The sequence below is a fragment of the Bos grunniens genome, chromosome 19 (genome assembly GCF_055505025.1).
Source record: "Bos grunniens cultivar Pamir isolate PY7600 chromosome 19, Bosgru_T2T1.0, whole genome shotgun sequence".
In the NCBI taxonomy this organism is placed as follows: domain Eukaryota; kingdom Metazoa; phylum Chordata; class Mammalia; order Artiodactyla; family Bovidae; genus Bos; species Bos grunniens.
Window position 1 is genome coordinate 18,757,032 of NC_141183.1, and position 22,254 is coordinate 18,779,285.

The following is a 22,254-nucleotide window of genomic DNA, read 5'->3' on the forward strand; positions in this document are numbered from 1 at the left end:
CTCCAGCAAGCAGGAAGGCAAAGTGCGCAAGCGCACTGTGGGCAACGCCCGCCACTGCCGAGCTGTACTTTGTTTCTTAGGAAACAGCCAATCAGCGACCCGGGCAGCGACCAATGGGAAGCGCGGAAGAGTCGACCCGGCTAATTTGAACACGCGGCGCGGGCCGGAGGTTGGCGCGGGTAGGGTACTTGGGGAGGGGGCGATCTCTGGTGGTCCGGGTTTCCGGTCTGCTGCGGCAGGACCCTGCAGCGAGCGGCGACACCAGCGACGGAGAACCGACGAAGGGTAAGCACTGGCCCACGGCTGAGCGGGTTCCGCGGGCCCCTGCGCTCATGTCTGGACTCGCGGATCGACCTGCTGGCGGCGGCGGAAGCCGGAGCCGGGCCTCTGTGCAGTACACAGAGGTGCAGCCTGAAGACCAATCAGGTCCTGGGTGGTGGTCTCCGAACACTGCGTGGGGCGGTGCGGGGAGAAGTCGCTTCCTTAGATGCCTGCAAGGGAGATCTGGACCCTCTACTTATTTGTACGGGACCTTGACTGGGGCCCGCACGTCTGCACCTCGGCCCAGCCCTTTGTACATCCGCCCTGGGAAAGGTCTACTTACTCACACGTAAGGAAGAATTGGGTCCTTCCGCGCGCCGGGAGTGGAGACCTGGGACTCTGCACATCTGTATCGAGTAGCTAAGACCCTCTCTGTACATCTATGCAGAGCTGTTTGCAGAGCTGTGCCAGGGGCCGTAACTTAGTTACTGGGGCACCTAGTAAATATTTGATTGAATAAAGGAAGGAATGAAAGAACGTCTGCATGACAGAACACCAGGCCTTCTGCTGTTGTTTCTAGGATGCCCTTTCTCTTAGCTTTGACTCTTTAATGTACTGAAGTGACACGGAAAACATAAGCTTGATCTGTCATGGGAAATAGGTTTTTTTGTTTGTTTGTTTTAACTTCAGACTGTGGATCTTGTGGTATCAGGGGGAAATGCCAGTAGGTCATATAAATTCTGATTATGTTGGCTAACATTTATTGACTTACCAGGTATGAGTTAACCCATTTAATCCTCAAAACAACGCAATGGCATAGATACTTATATTTACATTTTACAGGTTAGGAAGCAGAGAAATTAAGCTTAGCTCCAAGGAGAACATCCACAACATTTTTCTGTATAAGCTTCTCCTGGGTGTTACCCTGCTTTCTCCAGTCTCATCACTATCCTTTCTGGTCACCAAATTCCATGCTTCAAACAACTACCAACATATCCAGTCCTTCTCTGCCTATTTCATGATTGAATTTTTCCACCCTCAGAGAGACTTTAAAGTGTCTCAATTTGTTGCTCTTTATATTTATTATCCAGCCTAGCTCCATTTTTTTTTTTACCTTTTTTTTAAGAAAAAAGTATGCAAGTAGCATATATTTAGAGGTCTTTATAAAAATTGTCTCTGTCTGGCCACAAAGTGAATCTAAAGAGTTTTCAGAGTACTGTACAAACCATATTCTATTCCCACAAGCAGTTAAGCTTAAGATACAAAAGAAAAAGGAATAAACCCATACTTGGATTTAAAAAAAATTTTTTTAATGACTCAGTCAAATAGGGTATCATTATTGTAATTAAAAATAATTAGCATTAAACAGTGATAATGCCATTTATAAAACTTGGGTGATGCAGTTAAAGAACACTTAGAGGTAAATTTATAGTCTTAAATGCTTACATTAGAATATTTTCTTTTTCAAGCTCAAAGTGAGGCAAATATCCAATTTTAATAAGATAGAACAGAACAACAGAATAAAAGTGTAGAAAATAAAATGAGTTAAGGGCAAAAATTAATGAAATAGAATTTTACTATATAATAGAGATGATTAACTTAGCCCAGAACTGTATCTTTGAAAAGACTAATAAAAAAGCCAGACCTCTGGTAATATTAAGACTAAAGAAAAGAAACATGAAAAAATGACCTTAGGAATTAAAATAGGGACATAACTTTGGCTACTCAAAGATTAAAAGAGAAAGACTTCAGTGGGAACCCTTTTTGATAATGCTTTTGGGCAAATTTCTAAGAAAAACAACTCACCAAAACTGATTCAAGAAGCTATGAAAATTTTCAACAAACCTAGGACTACTGAAGAAATTTAATTAGTTTAAAAACTACCTTCTGTGCCATGCCCTGCGGTGCTAAGTCACTTCAGTCGTGTCCAACTCTGTGCAACCCTATAAACTGTAGCTCGCCAGGCTCCTCTGTCCATGGGATTCTTCAAGCAAGAATACTGGAGTGGATTGCCATTCCCTTCTCCAAGAGATCTTCCCCACCCAGGGATCCAACAGGCTGTTTACGTCTAACCTGCACTGGCAGGCAGGTTCTTTACCACTAGCGCCACCTACCTTCAAGCACATTTATAAAACCCACCAAATTCCACCAGAAATATACAGGCATCTAAACAGGAAAGTTATGACCAACCTAGACAGCATATTCAAAAGCAGAGACATTACTTTGCCAACAAAGGTCCGTCTAGTCAAGGCTATGGTTTTTCCTGTGGTCATGTATGGATGTGAGAGCTGGACTGTGAAGAAAGCTGAGTGCCGAAGAATTGATGCTTTTGAACTGTGGTGTTGGAGAAGACTCTTGAGAGTCTCTTGGACTGCAAGGAGATCCAACCAGTCCATTCTGAAGGAGATCGGCCTTGGGATTTCTTTGGAAGGAATGATGCTAAAGCTGAAACTCCAGTACTTTGGCCACCTCATGCGAAGAGTTGACTTATTGGAAAAGACTCTGATGCTGGGAGGGATTGGGGGCAGGAGCAGAAGGGGACGACAGAGGATGAGATGGCTGGATGGCATCACCGACTCGATGGACGTGAATTTGAGTGAACTCCGGGAGTTGGTGATGGACAGGGAGGCCTGGCGTGCTGTAATTCATGGGGTCGCAAAAGAGTCGGACACAACTGAGCGACTGAACTGAACTGAACTGAAACATGTAGAAGGCAATGGCACCCCACTCCAGTACTCTTGCCTGAAAAATCCCATGGACAGAGGAGCCTGGTAGGCTGCAGTCCATGGGGTCACGAAGAGTTGGACACGACTGAGCGACTTCACTTTCACTTTTCACTTTCATGCATCGGAGAAGGAAATGGCAACCCACTCCAGTGTTCTTGCCTGGAGAATCCCAGGGACGGCGGAGCCTGGTGGGCTGCTGTCTATGGGGTCACACAGAGTCGGACACAACTGAAGTGACTTAGCAGCAGCAACAAACATGTAAAAACTCTCCCTGAAAAAAAAGAAAAGAAAACATTTCCAGTCTATTTTGTTATACCAAAAATGAGGCAAAGAAAATTTCAAGTCATTCTCTTTTATAAATGTAGTTGTAAAAATCTGAAATAAAATATTAGTAATCAGAAGCCAACAATGTACTAAAAAAACTACATTATGATCATATTGGATTTATCGAAGGAATGGGAGAATAGTTTAATGCTAGAAGATCTATTCATACAATTTACACATTTACAGATTAAAGGAAAAAAACATATTCCATTAGGCACAAAAGTATAAGTCAATAACCATTTATGTTTTTTTTTTAATGGTAAGCTGGAAATAGAGGCGGGCTTCCCTAATAGCTCAACTGGTAAAGAATCCACCTGCAATGCAGGAGACCCCGATTCAATTCCTGGGTTGGGAAGATCCGCTAGAGAAGGGATAGGCTACCTACTCCAGTTTTCTTGGGTTTCCTTTGTGGCTCAACTCGTAAAGAATCTGCCTGCAATGCAGGAGACCTGGGTTCGATCCCTGTGTTGGGAAGAGCCCCTGGAGAAGGGAATGGCTACCCACTCCAGTATTCTGGCCTAGAGAATTCTATGGACTGTATAGTCCATGGGGTCACAAAGAGTTGGACACGACTGAGAGGTCTTCACTTCACTTCACTTCAGAAATAGAGGCAAATCTCCTTAAACCAACAAAAAAGTGAAATAATAGGAACATTCCCTATAAAATCGGGAAAGAGACAAGATTGCTCACTATTGCTGCTTTCTTTTTCTTTCAGTCTATATAATTTTATTTATTCAGTTATTTTTGGCTGTGCTGGGTCTTCTTTGCTGTGCAGGCTTTTCTCTAGTCGTGGCAAGCCAGGGCTACCCGCTGGTTGTGGTGCGGTGGCTTGTTTTGTTGCAAAGCACAGTCTCTAGGGCTCAAGGGCTTCAGCAGTTGCAGCACATGGCATTCTATAGTTGCGGCTCCCAGGCTCTAGAGCACAGGCTCGATAGTTGTGGCACGAGGGCTTAGTTGCTCTGCAGCATGTGAGATCTTCCCAGACCAGGGATCGAACCCGTGTCTCCTGCTTTGCCAGGTGGATTCTTTACCACTGAGCCACCAGGGAAGCCCCTATTGCGGCTTTCAAAATTGTACCCAAGGTCCTGGCTAGATAAGAAAAATAAATGTCCTAGCCTGTAAGACAAGAAGAATAAAAAATGATTAGAAAGGAATAAACAAAACTGTCCTTAGTTACAGTTTTGTCTTTTTCAAAAAACAAAAGAACACAGTGCTATCTCTGCACTACCACCCATAGAAAGAAAAAGGCATCTTTGGACATTTTTCACTAAGGTGAGGGGAAGTGGGACTTGGAAAGGCTCAGGTAGAGGGCAGAACAGCCTTGGATGAAGAGCAGTGCCTCTGATGACAGGACAAAGTCAAGTTCTGGCCTTGCCACTTACCACTGATGTGACAATGTCCTTCCTGAGCCTCAGTTTGCTTTGTAGAGTAGGGATGTAACAATTGTATCAATAACTACAGAATGAGATTGTTGTGAAAGTTAAATGAAACACTTGTAAAGCACTTAGCATAGTGCCTGACACATAGTAAGTACTCAATAAATGTTAGCTATTATATAATCGTAATTATTTTTAGGCTTTTGGCTTCAGCCTGGTTTTTCTGGCCTTTATTCGTTCATAGGACAAATATTACACAGTGTCTACTGTGTTCTGGATTTGGTTCCGAGTTATCTCGGGGTGCACAGACTGTATCAGCAGAGGGTCCTAATGTCTCGGAGCTTAAGGACAAGAAACACTGTGTTAGAGTTGTGAAGGAGCAATGAAGGGGGCCACAACAACTGCTATAAAAAGTACAACACCCAAGGATAGGCACCTGCCTTCTGAGCTCCCAGTGTCTGCAGGCAGACCCCCTCAAGTCCTCAAGCATTCTTCTTCAGGGGCTTCTGAGGAGCGTGGGTTTGTTTGTTCTATCCGTCCCTATGATGGTGGGCAGAGGAAGCTACCCTGAAAACAACCGAATTTTGGCTTCCCATCCCCAGCTTGGCAGCAAACTAGCCTCCGGGTTTTAATGAGCTGCCCCGGGTTAGAAACAGGACGTGACTGTGGCTCGCTCAGAACCCTGAAGATCTTATTAAAGAATCATCTCCCTTGTACTTTGGGCTGAAATGCTCTTTCCAACTGAGGATCAAAGCAAACTTGACAAACGTTCTCTCATTAATCTCCCATCCCCCTGGGGCAGGCGCAGATCAGTAGCTGTTCTCTCCAGCTCTCAAAGGGAGACGCTGATGTGACATCCATGAGGTGTGGCTGGTGGAAAGACCTCCCCAGCAGTCAGAGGCCAAAGCAGAGACCAGGACCCAGGTGTCCTGACTGGGGCCATGCCAGTGTCACCCTCCCCCTCCCCACCTCCTACCCCACGCCCCCAGCGCTTTCTCCTCCGTAGGAAGGAAAACATCTCATTAGGCAAACAGCCTGCCTCGCTGGCCCTCAGGAGGCGGAGAGGAGAGAACTGCAAAGGTTAGGCGCACTCTGCTGCCAGTGCCCTTTTTAATTTCCTGCTTTGAATGTGACGCTGCTCTGTGGTTCCTCCTCAGCTAATACCCTCTCCACGGGGAGCTGGGACTGGCCTTAAGGCAGCCAGTATAGACTCAGACTGTGGGACCAGGCACCCTCTGCCTTCACTTGCCTGGTCACAGGAGTGAGGTTCCTAGGAATTGCCTGGCAGTCCAGTGGTTAGGACTCTGTGCTTTCACTGCCAAGGGCTCAGGTTCGATCCCTGGTCAGGGTACTAAGATCCTGCAAGCTGTGTGGTGAAACCGAAAAAAAGTGAAGTTCCGTGGAGGAACTTCACATGCGAGGATAGGAAACAGGCATTCTGAGTGTCGAAAATTAGGTCCAGTCCATTTATCTGAAAGTGTTTGCAGAAGGCATAATGCTAGTTATGTGAAAGGGATTATAATTATCATACAAACATAAGGGACCATTACAACAATGTAAGCATGAGAGCGTAGTATATAATGTCATTACGAGGCAGTGTAGCAGGCTCTATGGCCAGACTGCCTGGGTTGGAACCAGGATTCATCACTCACTACCACTGGGATCTTGGGCAAGTTGTTTAACCCTTTCTGTCTCAATTTTGTCCTTGAAAAATGACTGAGAATGGTATCTATTAGGACTTACCTGGCAGTTCAGCAGTTAAGACTCCCTGCTTGCACTGTGAGGTTTCAATCCCCTGGTCTGGAAACAAAGATGCCTCATGCTGCCAGGTGTGGCCCAAAAGTAAAAAACAGATAAATAATAATAATAGTATCTATCTTGTGGGGTCACAACAGAGTCGAAAGGAGATGAAAAGTGTAAGGTGTCTAGAACAGTTCCTGAGTGGACACTTACCTATTATGTTTGTTATTGTGATGGCCTGATGGCTGAGACAGGAATAGAATTAATTCAACTCAGAAAGATAATCATTGGTTGACATCTCTGTTCTGTGTGGGGAAGAAGTTGGGAAGTTTAGGGGTGAAGGACAAGCGTTTGAAGTCAACTCGGTTCTGCCTCATCCCCCAAGGAAAACATGAGTTGTTGGCCGGAGTATTAGGTGAAATCCCACGTTTCTTTGCTGCATGACCTTGGTAATGGTGACCCGTTGGCAGAACCTACTCTTTCCTAGGAAAGCATTCATCTATTCCTATCCCCTCAACCTCGAACAGCTCCCCCCTGCCCCCACCACCTTTTCTTATCCCTGTTAATATATTCCTAGACTTGAGCTGGACTTTTCCAGGAATATCTGTGATTCCTGCATTCCAGAAATTCCATCTTTACCCTTGGTAGGCTGGCTTGAAGGAGAAATGAAAAAAGCACACAGGAAGGTCTGAGGGGAATTCAAGAGGGAATGTATAAATAAGCTTTTGGAATGACTACCAGGCAACATTAGGAAATCTATCCATGTCACCCTGTACAGGAACAGAGAAAGGAGAAACACCGTGTGATCATCTTAGCAAGTGCCAAAAAAGCATTCGATAGAATTTAGCACCCATTCCTAATGGGTAGTGGAGGGTGGGGAACTAAATATAGACGAGCTAAAAATAGAAAGTAACTGTCATTATTTGCAGACTTATCGTCATTTAATTGAAAAACCTAAGAGAATCAATGACAATCTAATAGAACTCATAAGGGAGTTCAACAAGGTGGCCAGATACAAGATCCGCATATACGAGATCCGCATACAGAAATCGGTAGCTTTCCTACGTTCTGGCAAAACGAATTAGAAAATGTAATTTTTAAAAGAGCCTATTTCCAATATAGCAAAGACTGTACAGTAACTATTTGTAAGTCTATCAAGAAATTTACAAAATTTATGTGAGGAAAATAATGAAATTTTACTAAAGATTATAAAGTTGTAAATGATGAAAAGAGATACAATATTCCTCTATGGAAGACTTCATATTGTAAAGATGCTAATTCTTGTATTAATCTAGAAATTCAAAATAATCTTAGCAGGATTTTTCATAGAACTTCATAAGCTGACTCTAAAATCATATAAAGATAAGCTGCCCAAGAATGTCCAAGAAAAAGAACAGTAAGGTGGTATAGAACCACAATAATTACAACAGTGAGTTACTGGAAAAGGAAAACAGAATGGAGAATCCAGAAACAAATTCATGTTTACATGAGAATTTAGTTATGTTAAATGTGGCACTTAAATTAGTGGAGAATGAATTCACTGTTTAATAAATGATCTTGAGATAATTGCTTGCCATTTGGAAAGAAAAGATATTTAGAAATATTCTCATACCATTCGCACACACAAAAATAAATTCCATCTGGATAAAGACCTAAATGTAAGAAAGGAAAAGTATTAGAAATATTTTTTTAAAGTGTTTATTACTTTGGGGAAGGACTGTCTTCTTAACTATGACATAAAAATAACAAAAGAAGAGGTTGACATATTTGACCATTTGAAAACTGGAAATTTCCAGAATGGCCGGAATAGGATATTTCTTCAAGAATGCGTAGTTGGGGTACTTCCCTGGTGGTTCAGTGGCTGAGACTCTGTGTTCCAATGCAGGCGGCTCAGGTTCAATCGCGGGTCAGGGAGCTGGAGCCCACATGCCACTAAATAGTCTGCGTGCTGCAACTAAACATCCCACATGCCAAAATGAAGATGGAAGATCCTGCATGCTGCAGCTAAGACCAGGCGCAGCCAAAAAAATAAATAAAAATTTAAAAAAAGAGTACATGATTGATTTGATGCCAAGAATAATATCAAGTAATTTACCACGCCAACCAAATAAAGGAGAAAAAAAGCATATAATCATATCAGGAGATGCTGAAAGAGCATCAGATAAAGTTCTAGATATTCCTGATAACAACTCTGAGTAAAAGTAAGAACAGATGAAATTACTAGTATGATAATGACCTATTTGTCTAAAAGTCGAAAACTAATATCTCTATAAAGCAGTAAAGATCAAGATCCTTTAAGATCAAAAACAAGACAGGGGTGCCTATTTTCATCATTATCATTTAACTCAAGGGAATGCAGTAGACAATAAATGAAATATTTAGTATAATCATGGAGAAGAAAGGGTAAAAAAAATTATTTTCTGATATACAATTGTGTACTCAGAAAACTCAATAAGCTTTAATAAAAAACAGTTGGAATTAATAAGAGAGTTTGAGGATTGTAGGTAAAAGGCAAATATGTAAAAATCAATCATGTTTTTCCCTACTTGTGTTTACCGCCTGGAAATGGAGATTGGGGAAGGTATTCCATTCATAATAGCAATTAAGTTCATAAAGTACTTGGGAATTATATTAAATAAGAACAATGACATTAAAAAAAAAGAAAATATCTGAATCTACAAAAAATGCCTGAACAAATCAAAAGGTAATAGCCATGTTCTTATATGAAAACATCTAATATAAAATAAATATCATATCAGGAGATGCTGATTATTTAATATTAATTAATTAATATTAATTCCAACTGTAATCCCAGCTGGGCTTTTTGAGGGGGAATTGGTTCTGAAATGGAGATGGAATTGATAAAGATAATTCTTAAAGTCAAATAGGAAAAAAATGATTGAAAATAGCCAAGAAAATCATGAAAAAGTAAGCTGGGGGTAGGGTTAGGTGTGGCCTTGCTAGAAAAGAAGCAACTGTGGGCACTTCCCTGGTGGTCAGCGGTTCAGACTCCATGTTCCTATTGTGGGTGGCTGGGTTTGACCCCATGTCACAACCGAGACCCACTGTGGTCAAATAAATGAATAAAAAAATTTTTTTTAAGGAATGGTGTTCCTTTTAAAAGGAACTATTGTGTTGGCATAGGAATAGACAGATTGGTGGAACATAATAGAAAGCCCACCTATACAGTCACCTGGATATGGCAAAGGTGGTATTTCAAGAGAAAAAGAGATGTGCTGTGCTGTTCTTAGTCGCTCAGTCATGTCTGACTCTTTGTGACACCATAGACTGCAGCCCTCCAGACTCCTCTGTCCATGGAAATTCTTCAGGCAAGAATACTGGAGTTACTACACCCTTCTCCAGGGGATCTTCCCAACCCAGGGATTGAACCCAGATCTCCCACTTTGCAAACGGATTCTTTACCATCTGAGCCACCAGGGAAGCCCAGAAATACTGGAGTAGGTAGCCTATCCCTTCTCCAGGGGATCTTTCCTACCCAGAAATCAAACTGGGGTCTCCTGCATTGTAGGCAGATTCTTTACCAGCTGAGCTACCAGGGAAGAAGAAAGATATTTGTTAGTAATTGGTGCTGGCATCAATAATTTTATTCTCTCGAAGTATAAAACGGAGATGAGCTGTAGAGGAGGTGGGAGAAGGCCCCTGAATACTAGACTGAGGAATACCCGGTCAGGCCTGAGTGAGATTGGTCCTCATCTCCATCGCCTCTGTGCCCAGGTGTTGCCATGGTGATGGCGGTGGAGGACAGCATGTTGCGGGTTGTGGTGCGGCTGCGGCCCCCCACTCCGAAGGAGCTGGAGAGTCAGCGGCGGCCTGTGGTTCAGGTGGTAGACGAGCGTGTGCTGGTGTTCGACCCTGAGGAGCCCGATGGGGGCTTCCTTGGCCTGAAATGGGGCAGCGCCCAAGATGGCCCCAGGAAGAAGGGCAAAGACCTGACGTTTGTCTTTGACCGGGTCTTCGGTGAGACGGCCACCCAGCAGGATGTGTTCCAGCACACCACCCACGGCATCCTGGACAGCTTCCTCCAGGGCTACAACTGCTCAGGTGAGCCCGCCTGCCCCTCCGCTGGGCACCAGATGAGGAAGGCTCTGGCCCTGCCTTCTCTGTGGGCCCCTCACTCAGCCTTCTCTGGTGTGGGGGCCACTCTGCTGGGCCCTGGGATACAATAGGTCAGACAGAGAGGGTTCCTGCCCTCTGGATGCTTACAGTCTAGAGCAGGGAGAAGACACGTCGCAAAATCACACCTGCAAGTGTGTGCTTATCAGCTGAGCTACATGAAGTGAGGGAAAGAACTGTGGGCTTTCCATAGAGGAAGCTACCCAGGCTGCAGAAGGTGCCCCGAGGAAGGGACGAGCTTCCACCCGTGGTGGAGACCCCTCTGCCTTCAAGTCCACAGGCCTACAGGGGGACCAGGAAAGGACATGGAGAACTCGACAGCTGGGAACGTGGGGGCTGTGGGTGGGTGGGAGCAGTGCAACCATGCATGCGAAAGGAAGCAAAGGGGTTTGGAGGAGGAGAGGGGCTGACTGGATGAAAATGCCCTGGGGGAGCCCTGTCACCACCCTCCTCCCTACTCTGTCCTCTCTAGTGTTTGCCTATGGGGCCACCGGGGCCGGGAAGACACACACCATGCTGGGAAGAGAGAGGGACCCTGGCATCATGTACCTGACCACCATGGAGCTGTACAGAAGACTTGAGGCCTGCCGGGAGGAGAAGAGATTCGAGGTGCTCATCAGCTACCTGGAGGTACGGCTGTTGGCACCCCAGGACGGGGCAGCCTCCTCCCTCATTCTCACAACCACCTGAAGAGGGAGTGGGGTGGAGCAGGCAGGAGGGGCAGAGAGTAGGAGGAAGTGGGAGGACGGGGGCCCAGAGGGCGGACACAGCTCCAAGAGAGACTGCGTGTGAACTGACCCTAGTCGTCACGTTACGTCATCTCGCAAGGGTCATTCACCAAGCATGTCTTGTCATTTTCTCTGGCCTGGGAATCCCCCAGCCCCCCAGGGGAGAGACTTCCTGACCAGCCTCTCCACCAGACCCCTCCCTGATTCCTTTCTCTTCAGGTGTACAATGAGCAGATCCACGACCTCCTGGAGCCCAAGGGGCCCCTTGCCATCCGTGAGGACCCCGACAAAGGGGTGGTGGTACAAGGACTTTCCTTCCACCAGGTAAGACTTGGGCTTAGGTGGGACGGGCAGCCCCACTGGTCCTCTGGGATCCCCTCACCAGGCAGTTTGGGGATGTCCTGGATCCTGTCGGGGTGGCAGTGGTGATAGCACGGGGGTGACATTGGTTCTGAAGAGTGGCCCTTCTGCTAGGGAAAAGTCCTGGTTGGAGAGACCATAGCCCCCTCCCTTCGTGTCTCCTCTGCAGCCAACCTCAGCTGAGCAGCTGCTGGGCATGCTGACCCGGGGGAACCGTAACCGCACGCAGCACCCCACTGATGCCAACGCTACGTCCTCCCGCTCCCATGCCATCTTCCAGGTGAGCAGGGGCCACAGGCCAGGACCTGAGTCTGGACTCCTGGTGGCCAGCATCCCCTCACCCCGGCCTTCTGCCCCCAGATCTTCGTGAAGCAGCAGGACCGGATCCCAGGTCTGACTCAGGCCCTTCGCGTGGCCAAGATGAGCCTCATCGACCTGGCAGGCTCAGAGCGGGCGTCCAGCACCCACGCCAAGGGGGAGCGGCTACGGGAGGGAGCCAACATCAACCGCTCACTGCTGGCCCTCATCAACGTCCTCAACGCCCTGGCGGACGCAAAGGTAAAGCCGCACGGAGTCAGGCTCCTCCCCAGGGCAACAACCCACTGCCAAGGACAAGGGTCCCTCCCTCCAGCCCTGGGTCAAAATTCCCTAGTGGTCCAGTGGTTAGAACTCGGTGCTTTCATTGTAGTGGACCAGGTTCAATCCCTAGTTGGAGAACTAAGATCTTGCAAGCCCAGCAGCTTAGTCAGAAAAAACAAAAAAAAACAAAAGCAAAAACAGGGACTTCCCTGGAAGTTTAGTGGCTAAGACTCCATGCTCCCAATGCAGGGGACCTGGGTTCTATCCCTGGTCAGGAAACTAAATCCCGCATGCCACTACCAAGACCCAGTGCAGCCAAATAAATAAATTTTTAAATATATATATAGATACAAATATAAATATCCCCCAAAACCCCAAAGCTACCGAGTCCCGGCCTGGGTCTGTCTAGTCTAGACACTCATTCCACGCCCACCCACTGTCCCCAGGGCCGAAAGTCTCACGTGCCATACCGGGACAGCAAGCTGACCCGCCTCCTCAAGGACTGCATTGGGGGCAACTGCCGAACGGTGATGATCGCTGCCATCAGCCCCTCCAGCCTGACCTACGAGGACACCTACAACACCCTCAAGTATGCCGACCGGGCCAAGGAGATCAAACTCTCGGTGCGTGCCAGCCAGGACGCCAGCCTGGGGTGGGGGTGTAGTGGTGTCGGGGGAGCCCCCAGACTGGGAAGAGGAGGGGACAGGACCCACCGGCTTCCTCCAGTACCTGGAGCGAGCATTCCCACAAGGCCCAGAGGAGAGGTGACCCAGTCTTCATCCTTCAAATACCACAGCGCTGGGATGGTTGAGGCTAAATTATCTCAAGCGGAAAGCAACAGAACGGAGTGGCCGAGTGTCAGCCAGTGATCTTTGTCAGATTTGTTTTTAGCAGCAGGCCCTTATTTTGGTAAAACAACATATAGTGCAGATAGAAGCAGAGTTGCCTGGTTTCCCCTGCCTCCCACAGGGAGCCCTGGGGCTCCCGGATCCACTGCTGCAAAGCCCCTGGGCTGGGGAGAGCGTATGGGTCAGGGAGCCCGGGGTCTCGGGGTCAAACGCAAGCTCTCCTCCTGCTGTGTTAGGTGAGCCTCTGGCCTCCCCGTTTCCTCAGTCCTGAGGGTGAGCAGCCGGGGTGTGAGTGAGGTGCCTAGCAGTGTCTGGCCATTGGAAGTAGTTGCCAAAAGCTGCTTTGAATAAACAAACAGATCTCTCCCCTGTGTCCCCACCTCAGCTGAAGAGCAACGTGATCAGCCTGGACTGTCACATCAGCCAGTACGCCACCATCTGCCAGCAGCTCCAGGCTGAGGTGAGGAGCCGCCTGGGGAACTTGACCAGGGGGCAGGGCACTCGGGGGGCAACTCATGGGGGAGGTCGCTCTGCCACCACCCTGCGCTCAGCGGGGGCTCTGAGGGGATGGGCCGCTTTGTTCCAGGTGGCCGCCCTGAGGGAGAAGCTCCGGGTGTATGAGGCAGCAGCCCAGGCCCCACCTCACGACGCTCCACGGTCCCCCAAGCCAGGCACTCCGCATCAACCGTGAGTTCTGTCACCCTGTCCTGCCCCGTCCTTTCCCCAGCCTGTGGAGGGCTAGGACTCCTCGATTCTGTTCTGGCACATGGGGTTAGGGATTCTCATTCAGTGCCCAGCATTCTGATTGTCACCTAGAATGTTCTGTGCTGGAGGAGTAAATCACACCCCAGTCCATATAAGCAGCATCAGCTATTCACAGGAAGGTGCGTTCAGGGGGTGGGTGTCATTGTTTTCTGGGCTTCCCAGGTTGCACTACTGGTAGAGAACCTGCCTGCCAATGCAGGAGATGTAAGAGAAGCAGGTTCGATCCCTGGGTTGGGACGATCTCCTAGAGGAGGGCATGGCAACCGACTCCAGTATTCCTGCCTGGAGAATCCCATGGACAGAGGAAACTGGCGGGCTACAGTCCCCGGGGTCGCAAAGAGTTAGACATGCCTGAAGTGACTTAACGTGCCCACACGTTACCAGAAAATCCTTGACTCCTTCTTCACCCCCAGCTACTACCTACCTGTTACCTGAGCATCCAACCCCTTACAGACTCTGTACCATCTGAAGCCACAGAGATCCTGCCCCTCCCTGCTTTTCCCACTTGCCCCTGCTTCACACCTCGCAAACCTCTCCTTTCCTCCTTAGCCTCCCCAGCTGCCCCTCACCGTCCCATCTCCCCAGCCAGCCCCGCACCCCAGAGCTCCAGCCAGGGTCAGCAGTCCTTCAAGAGGAGAGCCTGGGGTCAGAGGCCCCAGGGGAGAAGGTCGTGGACGGGAACTCCTCAAATAGGGAGCAGCCCCCAGAGGACAAGGATGAAGGCCCGGCCAAGGAGGTAGGGCTTGGAGCTGGTGGGATATTGGAAGAAAATCCCCTCCCCCAACTCGTGGGTCCCTTCAGTCCTGGCTTCTCTGCTTGGATGGCTTATATCTCAGTCATTGGGAGACTTTCAGATTCTGTGCAGGAAGAACTAGTCAGATCCGGTGTGTCTGAAAGCAGGGAGCCTGTGTGTTACCAGAAAGGGAGGAAGAAGGGAGGACCTAAACTGGGAGAGAGAAGGACCCTACTAGGACCAAATCATTCGAGGAGCTGTCATTCGCACTCGTGGAGGATGGGTGGGTTTCAGGAGCTGTGCAGGTAAAACGAGGGAGGCTGCCCTGGGCTCTCTACCTGTGACACTCTTCCTGTCTAGATTCCAACCCAGGTGCCAGAACAGAACCTCAGACACCCATCGCCCGGGTCCCCTGACCTGACCGTGCAGCCCAAGCCAGTCGTGGACCACCTCCCACCACCAAACCTGGACAGGGACCGTTCTAAGCAGTAGGTATCTTCTTGCTCCTCTCCAGAGTCCAAGGCGGGAGGTGATGGGTTCCAGGCCCCCTGGAAGGAGAAAAGTGAAAGTCGCTCAGCCGTTTCTGACTCTTTGCAACCACACAGACTGTAGCCTGCCAGGCTCCTCTGACCATGGAATTCTCCCTGGAAGGAGTACTGGTGCCAAGCATATCATAGAAGCTCTGTTTGTGTTTTAGTTAAAGAGGCAGGTCTTTATTTTTTTGGCTGCGCTGGGTCTTCATTGCTGCACATGGGCTTTCTCCAGTTGCGGCAAGCAGTGAATATTCTTCATTGCAGAGGCTTCTCTTGTTGTGGCTCATGGGCTGTAGAGAGCAGGCTCAGTATTTGCGGTGCACGGGCTTAGTTACTCCAAGGCATGTGGGATCTTCCTAGATTAGGGATCAAACCCCGTGTCCCCTGCATTGGCAGACAGATTCTTAACCACCACACCAGGGAAGTCCAAGAGGCAAGTCTTTTGTCATCCAGTTGTCCCATACCTGCCGTCAACAATTTGCTATTATCGCCTACTCTGTTTACATAGCAGCCTCTTTATTACTCTGTAGCTGGCAGTTTGACAAGAGGGAAGCAAAACACCAAATTCCATCCAGACAGCTGGCGAATGCCAAGGTAGGGCAGGGCTGCCTGGGGCTGGAGCTATGCTTTCCAGTCTAAGGGCCAAGCTGCCCGTGCTCAGCCAAGAGAAGTTGGGCGGCCGCTGAGGATGGGACGGCCTTCCTGAGTCAGGTGTTCGTCGTCTGTCTCATCGACAGATTGAGGCTATTTCTCCTCAGAAGTAAATACAAACCCAGAGAGAAATGGCTTTTGGACCATTCTTTCCGTGCTTAATAGAGAGGTGCTGCTAGTATTTTCTTCCTTGGCCCCCAGAACATAAATTCTCTGCCACTTAGCTTTGCTGCTGCCAACCCGACACCTCCCTCCACAGCACGCCTCACGCTAGGCAGTGTATTTAAAGCTTCCGGACAGAAGGGCCTGTTTAATTTTATTTCTTGTTGAGGAGTGTCTGTTCCCGACTCAGCAAAAATGCTGCAGCCTGAATAATCAGTGGCTTATTATCTGCCTCCTGCTGCCGACTCCCCAGGGCCCAGGAGTGGCAGGAATGTACTGGCGGGATGCCCCCGGGCCCCCATGGAACAACCACAGGCTGCCACTGATGACTCAGGGTCTCTTGGCCTGGAGTCCCCCGTTGCGAAGACGGGGGACACCAGGGTTCTCATTTCTGCTTTGCCTCTGATTTTGTGGTTTCTGAAAAGTGGCTTCAACTTTGGCTACGATTTGGGCATCACGGTCCAGAGCTAATAATGTTGTTTAGTTGCTAAGTTGTGTCTGACTCTTTTGCTCCCCCATGGACTATAGCCCACCAAGCTCTTCTGTCCATGGGATTTCCCAGGCAGGAATACTGGAGTGGATTACCATTTCCTTCTCCAGGAGATCTTCCCGACCCAAGGATTAAACCTGTGTCTCCTACATTAGGAGGCAGGTTCTTTACCACTGAGCCACTAGGGAAACAGAGCTAATAACAGATACTAATAAAAGTGATGGAAGACCCAAAGTATCAGGGGTTGTGGAACATTCTAGATCCGCAGCCCCTGATACTTGGGAATACCCTAACAACCAGATAATCGAAAATAATTTCACTTTGACTTTAGAATTTAGAATCTTAGACTACTGGGACACTGAGTAGATTTTAGATTTTCCAGTTCAGTGGTTTTTCAGAATTTTTTTTAGCAGCAAAGCCCTGTCTTCAAATGAAATCTTATCCTGAGGTCTAATATGTAGAACAGATAAAGCAGAGCTGTTCCATTAAAAATGTCCTCTGATGGGTTTCTTGAAACTAAATTGAAAACTCGTGATATAGACCAACTCCCCATTTGCCGGGGCTACAGGACGAGAGGGACGGAGTCAGACCTGGGTCATCTGACAGCCAAGTCAGAGCATTTGTCCCTAGATGCCCACTTTTCTCAGTTGTCTTATTTTTGTATAATTTGTGGCTCAGGCAGATATAGAATGAGTTTCTGCAGTGTCCTTTTTAATTTATATCCTGCCTTCTTTCAAAGGGGCCTGGAGGCTGCTTTATAAAATGAGTTTGGGCTCCCTGTGCACACACTGAGGGCAGAGCTCAGAGATGCCCAGGCAGGTAGTGCTACCCAGGGATAAATGATTGGCCATGAATAATCCCCACTGAGATAATTGTGTTTATTCTTTTATCATAGGTGTGCCTCACAGAAAGAAAATTTGCTTTATTAGAATCTAAATTTATAACACCAATAATCACATTATCCTCGTAATTTCCTTTAAATGGCCCCTCAGTGCATGCAAAGTACATGTTAATACACACACACTCTTTCAGGATCCCAATTGTTAAATACAAAGTGCAGGCTGAATGCATTTTTGAGGGTCTCCTCAGAACCAAAGATCAAATGGCCTGTCTTATTTAATCTCCTCTTATCCTAATGAGGTAGATGGCATGATTATTATTATTAGAATATAATAATTAGCTAACCTTACAGTGCTGAGTATGTACCAAGTACTCATTAAACACTTTATATCTAAAATAACCCATTTGGGGACTTCGATGGAGTCCAATGGTTAGGACTCTAAATTTTCACTGCTGAGGGTCCGGGGTTCAATTCCTAGTCAGGGAACTAGGATCCCACAAGCTACCAGGCATGGCCAAAAATTTTAAAAATAACCCATTTCATCTTCCCAGCAATCCTATGAGGTAGCTGCCTGTGTTATCTGCATTTTAGGGATGTGGACACTGAGGGTGCGAGGTGATCCAGGGTCACACAGCTGGGAAGTGTTGGAGCTGGAATTTGAGCTGTTGGTCTGGCTTGAGCCGGCCTCTTCCCTGCGACCTCTCATGGCCCCTGGGAAATGGACTTACTCAAGATCACAGCACTCATAGGTGGCAGAGCTGAGAGGAAACTCAGACGTTCCGAGGCCACCCAGTCCCCTTTCCCCACTTCCCGAGTACCGTCTTTGTCAGGGGACATTTTTAGTGGGTGAAGCCTCCCACCATTACCCACGGTCATCTCCGCCAGCCTTGGTCTTCAGCACAACTGGGAGGGTGATGAGGCTGGCCAGGCGGTCCCGTCAAGGCAGGAGCTGTCCAGTGCTTGTGTGCTGCTCGTGGCCGAGAGAGCTGAGGCAGGGCGGGGACCCCCGTGCCTCTCTTCCAGGTTGGCCCTGAGGGTGCTGTGCCTGGCCCAGCGCCAGTATTCCCTGCTCCAAGCAGCCAACCTCCTGACCCCCGACATGGTCACAGAATTTGAGACTCTGCAGCAGCTGGTGCGAGAGGAAAACGCTGGGCCTGGAGGGGAGGCTTCTGGGGAGCCTGGCCCAGCCAGGAAGGCACCTCTGGCTCAAGAGCTGCGTTCAGAGTCAAGTAAGTCTCAGCCCTGCTCTGCTTCCTTCTGCCAAGGGGTGGCCACAGCCCCAGATGCATGGTTTGATGGGAGGCTGGACCCCTGGGATCATGGGCATCTGCACAGAGAGGCCCAGGAGTCACGCAGACCTGAGGAGTCAGGTGCTCCTGCCTGTCTCCTGTCTCCCCAGATTCTAGAAACTCTTCTTCCTTCAACCCCTGATCCCTCTCCGCACCCTCCTCCTCTCTGCCCAGAATCTGCAGGATACTCGGGCCCTGTAACTCGGACCATGGCAAGGCAACTGAGTGGCCTCACACACACTCTGGGGGTCCCACCTGGGCCAGACTGCACTCCACCCCAGGCATCTCGGGAGGCCATAGAGAAGAAGAGGAGGAGACCGAGCCCCTCGGAGCCAGACAGCCCCCCGGCCCCAAAACTGGGGACCAAGCGCCAGCGCCAGTCCCTCCTGCCCTGCCTGAGGAGGGGGACCCTGCCTGAGGCTCGGCTTCCATGTGGGCCCAGCACCCCCACGGGGAAGAGGGCCCCCTCTCCCTGCCCATCCCCTCGCTTCTGCCCAGCTACTGTCATCAAAAGCCGGGTGCCCCTGGGCCCTTCCGCTCTGCAGAACTGCTCCACTCCTCTGCCCCTGCCCTCTCGGGACCTCAATGCCACCTTTGACCTCTCCGAGGAGCCCCTTGCAAAACTGGGCTTCCACGAATGCATTGGCTGGGACAGTGTGCCCCAGGAGCTGAACAGGCTGGATCAGCCCTTCATCCCCAGGTGAGTCTCCCTTCCAGCCTCCCAACAGGGGATAAGGGGTCAGCAAGCGCCAGAGGTGCTATCAAAGGGAAGAGGAGACAGTCTGCTCTTGGAGTTGACTCTATGACTCTCTCCCTTTGATCTGACCAGCATCCTGGCCCAGGGGAGCAGAGGATGAGTTTCTGTCGAGGCATGGCTTCTCTTGGGGGTTCTGCCTTGTCTGTCTATACTTCAGAGCTACCAGCTCTGTGCTGGTTTGTGACATGCTCACAGTAGCTCACAGAAGCCCCCTGCCAGCAGGGAGTAGGAACTAACCCGGGGTGCCCACCCCACTGCATCACTCAGGCCTGGCCTGAGTTCTGTGTTCCTCTGAGAAATACCTGTTTCCACCGCTTCCACCCCAGATCCAGCCCAGCATCTGGAACTGGGAAGGGAGGGGAATCCTGAGAAAACTTTATTCGGCGTTTTCGGGTGGAAAGCTGCTTTCCCCCTTGCCCTCTGCCCACATGGAAGGGCGGGGGAGCAGTAGCCAGCTCAGGACCACAAACATGCTGCAGACTAACCTGGACTCGAACAGGCTGCAGACTAACCTGGACTCAGGAGGCCAAGGGTGGCAGGCTGCCCACTACCCCCTATCCCTCCCACAGCCCAAACCCTCCTCTCGGTAACAAGCTCAGAGCCAGGCAGGTGGAAGGGTGAAACTGTCTGAACTCCAGTTCCCTGGACACGCCACAAACTGACACCTGGATGTTCTCCCAGAACAGGGCTGTCACTCAGCTGTCAGCCGAGGCCGAGTGGGGCAGGGAGAGGAATCCGCCTCCTAGGAGAAGGGAACCTCAGAGGTCATCCCGTCCACCCTCCCAGCCCCACCAGCCTGGGCGCCGGAGGGGGGAGTGACCAGCACCCATTTCTGGTTCCCTTCTGATTCCTTTGTCTCCCTCCCTCCCCAGCGCCCCCATGCCCCTGTTCACCATGAAGGGCCCCAAGCCAGCATCTTCCTTCTCCGGGACCTCAGCCCGCAAGAAGAGGCGCGCTGTGAGGTGAGGTTGAGGGGATGTGTGGGGTGGAGGCAGAGAAAGAGCTTTTACCAGGGCAGCAGATGCCCAGGCAAACTACAGGCCCTGCACGTGTGTGTGTGTGTGTGTGTGTGTGTGTGTGTGTGTGTACCCCTTGGAGCCAGTAGTGTGGGGGTCTTGTGAGCAGGGCCAACGACTGATGGTCTGACTGAGGGTCCCGGGTTCCTGCTATTATGGGATTATACTAGAGGTGGGTGTCTCCCTCCTTTGGTAAAGGCTGCGGGACCCCTCTCCATGAGGGAGACATGCTCGCTGGATAACCCAGGCAGTGGACTGCCCACCCCTCACCTCTACTTCCCTTCCAAACCCCACTCATCTCCCCTTCCTTTTGATGCCCAGTCTCCCCCTCCTCTCAAGGCTCGGTGTCTAGCTCTCACCACCACCACCCATCCCCCCACCCCTCCGTAGTCCACAGACTTGGCTGTGACCTTCCCACCCTCCTTCCTTGCTTCCTTCCTTCCCCCCTCCCCCGACTACAGTTCCTCCATCTCCCGCTCACTGGGAGTTGCCCGAGGCCGCAGCCGCATCGCCCGCCTTCCCAGCACCACCTTGAAGAGGCCAGCTGGGCCCCTGGCAATCCCAGGTGACTGGCATTTGGGAGCAGGATGGTCTGGGCCACAGTGGCAGATGGAGACAAGAAGTATGGAGGGGACAGGGTGGGCCGAGACCCGGGTGAGAGGAGGGCCTAGGGTCCTTCTAAGCACCTCAGGGACGCTGGTAGGAGGGGAGACATGGGTTTTGGGGTGGGGGGAGGGAATGGTGGGAGGTAGCCTCATTTTCTCTTTCCTCCCGACCTCCCCTCATCCAACTGGCCTGCAGAGCCCCCCTCCAGTCCCCACTACCCTGGAAACCAGAAGAACCAGGAGGAACTGATGGGGGTTAAGGGGGCGCTGTCAGCTGGGAGCTGCTCCATCAAGGTGTCCTGACCGCCTGGCCCCTCTTGGTCCCTGGAGCCGCCTGCATCAGGAGCCCTGACCTGCCTTCCTGGCTCAGAGCAATTAACGCCAACACCCTCTTCCTTTATTAACAGTCCTCCCCCAGCCGTTCATTCTGCTACTCACCCTCTTTATTAATCTCTTGTTACACTCAGCTTCTCAGCATGTATATATTCATTTGTGAGTGTTAACGTGTTGCTATTTGAAAGGGTGCTGCCATCATTCCCCCTCGTTTATAATGCCGTCCAGGCAGGAAGCTAGCTATGGGGGGCTTTGTGTCCTACCCTCTTTCCCCCACCTCCCACCCCCCATCTAACACAGGGCTCTGTGCAGTGGAGGAGGGGTGAGCATGGGAAGAGGAGCAGATGGGGGAGAGTCCCAGCTTGGCTCTTCCTGGCTTTTAGAGAAAGGCCTCTTCAGCCCCATCCCCCAAGCCTGAAGCAAGAGCCCAGCCCCTTGCAGCAGTCCTAACGATGATAATGGTGCCTTGATTTCCAAATGAAAAGAGTTGATCATTCTTACCCTATTGTAAACAGAATACACACTCAGTATAAGAAGTGTAAACCTTAATGCTACCACCTCGATGTAAGAGCTATTGATACTTGGGTTTATATCCTCTCATCCTTTATTTCTGCATATATACACCCACATATATATAGGTGGATATATATATTTTTTATTATAATGATCAATAAACCATCTCCATCCTTGGTGTGTGTTTTTCTCTGTATACCTAGATAGAATAGCAACCTCTTCTGACTCTTTAAGGCCTCAACAAACTTTATTTTTTTGGCTGTGCGGCCTAGGGAGATGTGGGATCTTAGTGCCCCGATCAGGGATCGAACCCTTGCCCCACTGCAGTGGCAGTGCAGAGTCTTAACCACTGAACTGCCCGAGAAGTCCCGAAACAATCTTTTTTTTTTTTTTTTAGAAGCATCTGGGTATAAAAACATCCCCATTGTGCCTCCTTTTGCACCCTTCTGGGTGGGACCTGCCCCTTATTCTGCAGCACCACCTGCTACTA

At 49.6% G+C, this 22,254-nt stretch overlaps 1 protein-coding gene and 1 long non-coding RNA gene across 5 annotated transcripts; one reads left to right on the forward strand and one right to left on the reverse strand.

Annotated features, from left to right (window-relative positions):
- The first annotated feature begins 108 nt into the window (after positions 1 to 108).
- KIF18B (kinesin family member 18B) lies at positions 109 to 21,940 on the forward strand. 2 transcript variants are annotated; one of them, XM_086357287.1, is made up of 16 exons: positions 109 to 285; positions 10,163 to 10,489; positions 11,034 to 11,191; positions 11,509 to 11,613; positions 11,819 to 11,929; positions 12,010 to 12,207; positions 12,675 to 12,851; positions 13,462 to 13,536; positions 13,663 to 13,763; positions 14,391 to 14,577; positions 14,935 to 15,062; positions 18,275 to 18,480; positions 18,715 to 19,240; positions 20,170 to 20,259; positions 20,775 to 20,878; positions 21,115 to 21,940. In XM_086357287.1, the coding sequence occupies exons 2-16, from the start codon at positions 10,171 to 10,173 to the stop codon at positions 21,219 to 21,221; spliced, it is 2,592 nt and encodes an 863-aa protein (XP_086213413.1). In that variant the 5' UTR covers positions 109 to 285; positions 10,163 to 10,170; the 3' UTR covers positions 21,222 to 21,940. The 2 variants fall into 2 exon arrangements, with proteins under 2 accessions (XP_086213413.1, XP_086213414.1); XM_086357288.1 differs by lacking the exons at positions 14,391 to 14,577; positions 14,935 to 15,062 and having other exon boundaries at positions 137 to 285.
- LOC147351450 (uncharacterized) lies at positions 1,550 to 16,057 on the reverse strand. 3 transcript variants are annotated; one of them, XR_015147529.1, is made up of 4 exons: positions 15,040 to 16,057; positions 6,641 to 6,732; positions 6,431 to 6,509; positions 1,550 to 3,258 (listed from the first exon to the last, which is right to left on the reverse strand). It is a non-coding gene; the product is annotated as an uncharacterized LOC147351450 (long non-coding RNA). The 3 variants fall into 3 exon arrangements; XR_015147530.1 differs by lacking the exon at positions 15,040 to 16,057 and adding an exon at positions 8,040 to 8,161; XR_015147528.1 differs by lacking the exon at positions 1,550 to 3,258 and adding an exon at positions 4,031 to 4,427 and having other exon boundaries at positions 15,040 to 15,208.
- Positions 21,941 to 22,254: the final 314 nt, after the last annotated feature.